This window comes from Microcaecilia unicolor, chromosome 10 (assembly GCF_901765095.1).
Source record: "Microcaecilia unicolor chromosome 10, aMicUni1.1, whole genome shotgun sequence".
In the NCBI taxonomy this organism is placed as follows: domain Eukaryota; kingdom Metazoa; phylum Chordata; class Amphibia; order Gymnophiona; family Siphonopidae; genus Microcaecilia; species Microcaecilia unicolor.
This window is the reverse complement of record NC_044040.1, coordinates 103228704-103238888: the sequence shown is the minus strand read 5'-3', so window position 1 is coordinate 103238888 and position 10185 is coordinate 103228704. Positions and strand designations below refer to the sequence as shown.

General features: G+C 47.9%; 1 protein-coding gene across 1 annotated transcript in view; it reads right to left on the bottom strand.

Moving 5' to 3' along the window:
* Positions 1-9404: 9404 nt before the first annotated feature.
* The window catches only part of NUP205 (nucleoporin 205), a 1281456-nt gene continuing 1280675 nt past the window's right edge, over positions 9405-10185 (bottom strand). The window contains exon 40 of the mRNA XM_030216143.1: positions 9405-9667. Coding sequence (XP_030072003.1) covers positions 9515-9667 — 153 coding nt within the window. The 3' untranslated portion in view covers positions 9405-9514. The remainder of the gene's footprint in view (positions 9668-10185) is intronic.

Below are 10185 nucleotides of genomic sequence, written 5' to 3'. Positions count from 1 at the left end.
AGAGTGTGCCTGACATAGTATTTTATAAAGGTAACACGTGCACTGATATAAAAGAAATTCCTTGAAATAGTTTGTACAAAATTAAACCTACTCCAAGGTGGCTTATGCACATGTATATTTTATCAGGACTTGTAGCCACCAACTCAAAGAGAGTGCTTAAAACAGTTCACACCAGTATAATATAATAGAAATTTTTTATGTATGTAGAGTACCCTCAGATATTTACCACTATTACTGCAGTCAATAATGCTGCTACAAGGTGGCATAGCACTTCTTTCATCGGGTAACTCTAACAAATGTTTTGGGAGGAGCAACATATGCTCATTTTTTTATGCTTCCCAATCACCTCAGTGCTATAAAATCGCTTATCACTTTTAAAAAATGTATATACTAGGTGAAAACTGTACACTTATCTTAGCAAATTCTTGCCTCCCTGGCAGAACTATCTTGCCTTGCTGAAACATTCATCAGTTGCCTTCCCCTGAAACCGCCCGACTCCGCGGGGTTTCAATCACTTTCCTCAGGGACAAGGGTTAAGGCTGCATAATTCTTTTCTTCCTCATTCTTTTTTCTCTCAAGCAATCAACAAGACAAAGGTGATTGGGAAGCATAAAAAAATGAGCATATGTTGCTCCTCCCAAAAAATTTGTTAGAGTTACCCGATGAAAGAATTGCTATGCCACCTTGTAGCAGCATTATTGACTGCAGTAATAGTGGTAAATATCTGAGAGTACTCTACATACATAAAAAATTTCTATTATATTATACTGGTGTGAACTGTTTTAAGCACTCTCTTTGAGTTGGTGGCTACAAGTCCTGGTTTGTGTGTATATGTCATTGAATGTTGCCAGAGACACTGATATTGTGGATTCGTTTTCATGTATATTTTATAACATACACCTTCAACTCACAAATCTGCCTCTGCTGTACTCCAGAACCTCTTACATACTCATATATTCCTCTGTGTAATTTTAAATGTACCAGTTATGCATGCAAAATAGAGCTTATAAACTTACCTTCATTTTGTAGAAACTCTCCAAATCTCTCTATATAAAAGGCAACACCAACGTCCTATGAAGCCTCCAGCCGGAAGTGTGAAGGGGGCGAGATATCCGGTTTCCCTATGAGTGTCTGCCCCGCCCTCTCTGTAACACAAACAGTCAGTGAAGGAAAACAGCAGAGCACGAAATCAAATCGCTGGCTCTGTAACAGTGAAGGACTCAGAGGGGGGAGGGGAGAGAGGCCAGAGAGCAGGGACACACACACTCCCACATGCACACAGAAGAAAACCTTGCTAGCCCCCCCCCCCCCCCCGTTTCATTTGCATCACAAACAGGGCTTTTTTACTGAAGGACTCAGAGGGGGGAGGGGAGAGAGGGCAGAGGGCAGGGACACACACACTCCCACATGCACACAGAAGAAAACATTGCTAGCCCCCGTTTCATTAGCATCAGAAACGGGGCTTTTTTACTAGTATTTTAATAAAAGGTTCTTCCATAATTTAGTGCCATTTTCTCAACCAATGATCTGTGGTCATGTTTCCACCTGTTTGCAGAGTAACTGAGACATTTCAGTTCAAGTGCTGCTCTGTTTTCTCTGCTGGCATCTCATCACTTCTGTGTTATTTTGATGATGTCACGTCATTTTAGAACAGGAACTGCCAGAATTCTATGTTGCCAGCTTTCACAATGAATTCATAACAATGCCAGTGCTGGTGGAAAGGAGACGATCCTGGAGACAAGCGTGTAAGGGAAGCTGACCAGGGAGAAGATCAAAGAAGGCGGATAGAAGGCAACATCGTTTCACATTTTTAGATATAAAATGCTGTGTTAATATACAGTAGTCAAATAAAATTCCTTAGTGCAAAATAAAAAAGCAGAGGATGCAACACACTAAAAACAAATTATGTAGATAGTGGTTCCTTCTCAGTTATCCAAGCCATGGTGCTCCTGGCACCTAAGTTCTTAGACCATCAAGTACTATGAGCCTACCATAAGGGGCCTTTCATTTGATGCTCAGATACATCCCAGAGTGAACCATAATCGAAGTGAATGTGCAATGCAAAAATCAACAATTCAACATATCAGAGTGTAAACATCCACTGTCCCCAACACAAATGTAGACTCTGTCACTAATGTTTATATCATAAGCACCCCCCTGCTCTTTTTTTTTTTCAGTCAAAGCAATTGACTGAAAAAAAGAGCAGTATTTTAAGATGAAATCACAGTTCGTCAGTTCAAATCACAGGCTGTCAACCTCTGGCTCTACAAAGCTTCGTTTTGAAACCAATTCTTCATCAGGAACCTCAGTATTCAAAAGCTAGAAGAAAAGTTGAAATGCTTTACCAAAATGGCGACTGTTGCAACTTTTCTTCTAGCTCTTGAATACTGAGGTTCCTGATGAAGGATTGGTTCCAAAAACGAGCTTTTCAGAGCCAGTAGTCGAGAGAGCGAAGTCACTTACCTGTAGCAGGTATTCTCCAAGGACAGCAGGCTGATTGCTCTCACGAATGGGTGACATCCAACGGCAGCCCCAGATCGGAAGATCTTCCTAGCAACAAAGTTTGCTAGCTCTCGCGTGCACATGCGCGAGCCACGCATGCGCGACCGTCTTCCCGCCCGTAGCGTGAGCGTGCTCCTCAGTCCAGTAGAAAGCAAGAGACAAGGGAAGACACAACTCCAAAGGGGAGGAGGGAGGGTTTGTGAGAACAAGCAGCCTGCTGTCCTCGGAGAATACCTGCTACAGGTAAGTAACTTCGCTTTCTCTGAGGACAAGCAGGCTGCTTGTTCTCACGATTGGGGTATCCCTAGCTCCCAGGCTCACTCAACACAACAAACAGTGGTCAATTGGGCCTCGCAACGGCGAGGACATAACTGAGATTGACCTAAATAGAACCAACTAACAGAATAAAACTGGGCCTAGGGGTGTGGAGTTGGATTCTAAACCCCAAACAGATTCTGCAGCATCGACTGCCCGAACCAACTGTCGCGTCGGGTATCTTGCTGTAGGCAGTAATGAGATGTGAATGTATGGACAGATGACCACGTTGCAGCCTTGCAAATCTCTTCAATAGTGACTGACTTCAAGTGGGCCACTGACGCTGCCATGGCTCCAACACTATGATCCATGACATAACCCTCAAGAGTCGGGCGTAAGTGAAGGAAATGCAATCTGCTAGCCAATTGGAGATGGTGCATTTCCCGACAGACACTCCCCTTCTGTTGGGATCAAAAGAAACAAACATTTGGGCGGACTGTCTGAATGGGCTTGTCCGCTCCAAATAGAAGGCCAATGCTCGCTTGCAGTCCGATGTGTGCAACTGACGTTCAGCAGGGCGGGTATGAGGACGGGGGAAAAATGTTGGCAAGACAATTGACTGGTTCAGATGACACCACCTTCGGCAAGAACTTAGGGTGCGTACGGAGGACTACTCTGTTATGATGAAAGTTAGTATAAAAATGACCTTCCAAAATCAGATGGCAGGAATTTAGTGGCTCAAAAGGAGGTTTCATCAGCTGGGTGAGAACGACATTGAGATCCCATGACACAGTAGGAGGTTTGACAGGGGGCTTTGACAAAAGCAAACCTCTCATGAAGCGAACAACTAAAGGCTGTCCAGAGATAGGCTTACCCTCCACACAATAATGATAAGCACTAATAGCACTAAGATGAACTCTTACGGAGTTGGTCTTAAGACCAGACTCTGACAAGTGCAGAAGGTATTCAAGCAGGGTCTGTGTAGGACAAGAACGAGGACCTTGGGCCTTGCTATCACACCAGATGGCAAACCTCCTCCATTTAAAAGAGTAACACCTCTTTGTGGAATCTTTCCTGGAAGTAAGCAAGACTCGGGAGACACCCTCAGAAAGACCCAAGGAAGCGAAATCTACGCTCTCAACATCCAGGCCATGAGAGCCAGAGACCGGAGGTTGGGATGCAGAAGCGCCCCCTCGTTCTGAATGATAAAGGTTGGTGTTATGGAAGAATTCAGTGGCTGAAAAGGAGGTTTCATCAGCTGGGTGAGAATGACATTGAGATCCCATGACACTGTAGGAGGCTTGATAGGGGGCTTTGACAAAAGCAAGCCTCTCATGAAGCGAACAACTAAAGGCTGTCCCGAGATAGGCTTACCCTCTACACGATAATGAAAAGCACTAATTGTGCTAAGGTGAACCCTTACAGAGTTGGTCTTGAGACCAGACTCGGACAAGTGCAGAAGATATTCAAGCAGGGTTGTGTAGGACAAGAACGAGGATCTAGGGCCTTGCTGTCACACCAGACGGCAAACCTCTTCCACTTGAAAGAATAACACCTCTTCGTGGAATCTTTTCTGGAAGCAAGCAAGACTCGGGAGACACCCTCAGAAAGACCCAAGGAGGCAAAGTCTACGCTCTCAACATCCAGGCCATGAGAGCCAGGGACTGGAGGTTGGGATGCAGAAGCGTCCCCTCATTCTGAGTGATGAGGGTTGGAAAACACTCCAATCTCCACTGTTCTTCGGAGGACAACTCCAGAAGAAGAGGGAACCAGATCTGACGCGGCCAGAAGGGAGCGATCAGAATCATGGTTCCACGATCCTGCTTGAGTTTCAGCAAAGTCTTCCCTACCAAGGGTATGGGAAGATACGCATACAGGAGGCCCTTCCTCCAATGAAGGAGAAAGGCATCTGACGCTAGTCTGCCGTGGACCTGAAGTCTGGAACAGAACTGAGGGACCTTGTGGTTGACCTGTGGCAAAAAGATCTACCAAGGGGGTGCCCCACGCTCGAAAGATCTTGCGTACTATTCTCGAGTTCAGAGACCACTCGTGAGGTTGCATTATCCTGCTCAACCTGTCGGCCAGACTGTTGTTTATGCCTGCCAGATAGGTGGCTTGGAGAAACATGTCGTACTGGCGAGCCCAAAGCCACATCCTCACGGCTTCCTGACACAGGGGGCGAGATCCGGTGCCCCCCTGCTTGTTGATGTAGTACATAGCAACCTGATTGTCTGTCTGAATTTGAATAATTTGATGAGACAGCCAATCTCTGAAAGCCTTTAGCGCGTTCCCGACCGCTCGTAACTCCATGAGATTGATCTGAAAACCTGTTTCCTGGAGGGACCAGCTTCCTTGAGTGTGAGGCCCATTGACATGAGCTCACCACCCCAGGAGAGACGCATCCGTCGTCAGCACTTTTTGCGGCTGAGGAATTTGAAAGGGACATCCCAGGGTCAAATTGGAGCGAATTGTCCACAAATGTAGGGATTTGAGAAAAACTGTGGACAGTTGGATCACGTCATCTAGATTCCCCGCAGTTTGAAACCACTGGGAAGCTAGGGTCCACTGAGCTGATCGCATGTGAAGATGGGCCATGGGAGTCACATGAACTGTGGAGAGCAATCTCAACATCTGCTGAGCTGTGATCTGCTGAGATGCTCGTACCCAGGAAAGGGACAGAAGATTGTCTGTCCTCGCCTCGGGAAGGTAGGCATGAGCAGTCTGGGAGTCTAGCAGAGCTCCTATAAATTCGAGTCTTTGTACTGGATGAAGATGGGACTTTGGATAATTTATCACAAACCCAGGTAGCTGCAGAAGTTGAATAGTCATCTGCATGGACTGCAGAGCTCCTGCCTCCGAGGTGTTCTTCACCAGCCAACCGTTGAGATAAGGGAACACATGTACTCCCAGCCTGCGTAGAGACGCTGCCACGACTGTCAGGCACTTTGTGAACACCCTGGGCGCAGAGGCGAGACCAAATGGTAGCACACAGTACTGAAAATGCTGTGTTCCCAGACGGAATCGAAGATACTGTCTGTGAGCTGGCAGTATCGGAATACGAGTATAAGCATCCTTTAAGTCCAGAGAGCATAGCCAATCGTTTTTCTGAATCATGGGAAGAAGGGTGCCCATGGAAAGCATCCTGAACTTTTCTCGGATTAGATATTTGTTCAGGGCCCTTAAGTCTAGGATGGGACGCATCCCCCCTGTTTTTTTCCACAAGGAAGTACCTGGAATAGAATCCCAGCCCTTCCTGTCCTGGTGGCACGAGCTCGACCGCATTGGTGCTTAGAAGGGCGGAGAGAGTTCCTCTGCAAGTACCTGCTTGTGCTGGAAGCTGAAGGACTGAGCTCCCATTGGGCAATTTGGAGGTTTGGAGATCAAACTGAGGGAGTATCCTAGCCAGACTACTTGGAGAACCCACCGGTCAGAGGTTACAAGAGGCCACCTTTGGTGAAAAAACTTTAACCTCCCTCCTACCAGCAGATCGTCCGGACCGGACACTTTTATATCGGCTATGCTCGCCTGGAGCCAGTCAAAAGCCTATCCCTTGCTTTTGCTGGGGAGCTGCAGGGGCCTGTTGACGTGAACGAGCGCGCTGGAGCTTAGCCTGAGCAGGCTGGCAGGCAGGTGGATTGTACCTAAGCTTATTATAAGCGTAAGGAGCATTCCTCTTCCCCCCATAAAAACGTCTATCTGATGAGGTAGATGCTGAAGGCGTCCGGTGGGAGAGTTTGTTGAATGCGGTGTCCCGCTGGTGGAGCTGTTCTACCACCTGTTCGACCCACTGACCAAAAATGTTATCCCCCCCGGCAAGGAGCATCCGCAATCCGCTGCTGGACTCTATTCTCCAGGTCAGAGGCATGCAGCCATGAGAGTCTGCGCATCACTATACCTTGAGCAGCGGCCCTGGACGCAACATCAAAAGTGTTGTAAACACCCCTGGACAGGAATTTGCGACATGCCTTCCGCTGCCTGACCACCTCCTGAAAAGGCTTGGCCTGCTCCGACGGGAGTTATCGACCAAGTCAGTCAGCTGCCTCACATTGTTCTGCAAGTGGATGCTCGTGTAGAGCCGGTAGGACTGAATCTTGGACACGAGCATAGCAGAATGGTAGGCCTTCCTCCCAAAAGAGTCCAGAGTCCTAGACTCCCACCCCTGGGGCGCCGAGACATAATCCCTGGTACTCTTGACTTTCTTGAGAGCCAGATCCACAACTCCAGAGTCATGAGGCAACTGGGTCTTCATCAACTCTGGGTCCCCGTGGATCCGATACTGGGACTCAATCTTTTTGGGAATAGTGGAATTACTTAAGGGTTTCGTCCAGTTTGCCATCAATGTCTGCTTCAGGACATTATGAAGAGGAACAGTGGATGACTCCTTAGGTGGTGAATGATAATCCAGGACCTTGAACATCTCAGCCCTGGGCTCATCCTCAGTAACCACTGGGAAGGGAATGGCCGTAGACATTTCCCGGACAAATGACGAGAAAGACAGACTCTCCGGGGAAGAAAGCTTTCTCTCTGGCGAAGGAGTGGGATCAGAAGGAAGACCACAAGACTCCTCATCAGAGAAATATCTGGGGTCTTCCTCTGCCTCCCACGAGGCCTCACCTTCGGTATCGGACACCAGTTCTCGAACCTCGGTCTGAAGCCGAACCCGTCTTGACGCCGAGGAACTAAGTCCTCTATGGCGATGTCGAGAAGAAGACTCCCTCGCTGCCGGCGACGAAGCTCCCTACAGTGACGTCGACGGGGAGTCAACTTGGGTGGCAGCAGACGCCAATGCCGCAAGCGGTACCAGCGTCGCAGTCCTCACCACGGGCGGGGGAGCCAACCGCTGCATCTCTCGACGGTACTGATGGCGCAAGCACCGGCGGTACCGGAACAGATGGTCGCAGCAGTCCTTCCAGAATCCCTGGGATTATGGCTCAGAGGCGCTTGTCTAGAATGTCCATCGAGCAAGGCTGTGGGGCCGGTACCGGCGACGAGGACAGAATCTGCCTGGGGCGCGGAGGCGGTACCGGGCTGTCCGGAGAAGAGTGCATTGACATCTCCTGAATGGAGGGTGAGTGGTCCTCCCGGCTTCGACGCTTTCCGAGTGCCGATTCCCTCGGCACCGTGACGGGAAGGTGACCGATGACGGTGCTTCTTCGCCTTCGCTCGAAGCACGTCAGCGGTACCTCCCGGTACCGACGAGGACGTGGAATCCACACGTCTCCTCGGGGCCGGGTCCAAAGGCGGTCGGTCCCGGGGGGGGGGGCCTGTACCGCAGGAGCCCTCGAGGCAGGTGGAGACCCACTCGATGGCTCACTGCTACCAGCGTGGGATCTCTGGACAGCCATCACCTGCGCTCCGGACGTCGATGCACCCTCTGATGCCGACATTAATACCATTGATGACCTCGGTACCGCTGACTCCGTCGATGTCGAAGGACCGGACTGGGCTCCGAACAACAGGTTCCACTGAGCCGATCTCGCTGCCTGGGTCCTCTTATTTTGCTGAAGACACAGAATGCAGGCGTTGGGACGATGACCAGCTCCCAAACACTGAAGACACGAGACGTGCCCATCAGTGAGCGAGATTGTCCGGTTGCACCGGGTGCACTTCTTGAAGCCGCTGGCAGGCTTCGAGGACATAGGCGGAAAAATCGCGCTGGCGAGGTCAAAATTCGCGATGGTGCCGAAAAGAAAGACACCAAAACAGGAAAATGGCCGCTCACTAGAAAGAAAGGAAACTTAGGGGCAAAACTAAAGAAATAGAGGAAACGTTTTTGTTTTTTAAAACGGAAAACACGAGCGAACTCGAGAAACACGCTGAAACTCGTCGAAAAAGCGGCGAAAACGCAGCGAGGGCCTCTCTAGGACACAGAACTGCCGGAAAACAGCCGTCCTGAGCCGTGGAAAAAAAGAGACTAAGGAGCACGCTCGCGCTACGGGCGGGAAGACGGCCGCGTATGCGCGGTTCGCGCATGTGCACGCGAGGGCTAGCAAACTTTGTTGCTAGGAAGATCTTCCGATCTGGGGCTGCCGTCGGACGTCACCCAATCGTGAGAACAAGCAGCCTGCTTGTCCTCGGAGAACCTGTGATTTCAGCTTCAGATAAGTGTTCATCTTTTCCTATGACTGTGACTGGAAAAAAAAAAAAGAGCAGGGGTGCTTATGATGTTAACATTAGATTAACATTTGTGATGGAGTCTACATTTGAGTTGGGGATACCGAACTAGAATATGCAGTGGATGTTTATACTCTGATATGTTGAACTGTTCATTTTTTTTACTTATAGCACATTCACTTTGATTGTGGTTCACTCTGTGATGTATCTAGGCATCAAGTAAGAGCTCCATATGGCAGGCTCATAGTACTTGATTGCCTTAGCTGCGGGAGCACCTTGGCTTGGAGAACTGAAAGGAACCACTATCCACATAATTATTTTAGAGTGTTGCATCCTCTGCTTTTTGTTTTGTACTAGGAACTTTTACTTGACTATTGCTGTGTGTATTCTCTGTTTAGTTGTTGTTCATCATTTGTATTAATATACAGGGCACAGATTAGAGAAGTCCTATGACAACAGATGTACTGAAAAAATTGAGATGATATTTTTTTTTAATTTCATGAAGAAAAATAACATAAAATGTATTAATTCACTAGCTATAAAAGGGATTACAGAGTATTTGACATAATTCAGAAAATGGATAATCTATAAATGTAGACATGAGGTTCATCTTTCAACCTGGCAATTGAAAAAAACAGTCGTTTCAGAGTCTTGGCGCTTTAAGCAGTCCTCGGACACGTCTGACAAGGGCCTGGATGAAACTGTGACGGGATCGAACCTTGCAATACAGTCCTTCAATGTCCAAAAGTCTCTTCTGTAATGATTCTCCAAAGTTGAGGGCAGTTTCAATTTGAAGCTTTAAACAAAAAAGCAATATATGCATAAAATCAGTGGTTCCCAAAGTTAGTTCAAGACCCCAAATGGGTCACATCATGGGGTCACAGAAACAGGGCTGCTTCTCCTGCCTCTTGACCTCCACAGTGATCCATTTATTTGCGTTTACATTTTGCTCACATTTTTTAGTAGTACCAAAGTTATATTCAGGTGCAGTAGATAACTGTGGAAGTCAGCATAGGGCCTGTGAGTCAGTGAACATTCACAGCCCATGGGCCTCCAGTTATTGTGGAAATCCACCCAAAATACATAGGGCTATAAGAACACATATGATGCCTATGCTGACTGTTGCTACTGCTGTTTTCTTTATGCTTTTCAGTAAGTGGGGGGGGGGGGGGGGGGGGGGGGAAGAGGGATCTGCTATTTTGTCTTCATTATCATCGAGTCAAATGATTTTTTTAAAATATTAAAATGGGGACATATTGGATAAGTCTTGGAAGCACTGTATTAAGTTACTTTCCTGTTTCAGTGACAAACTAA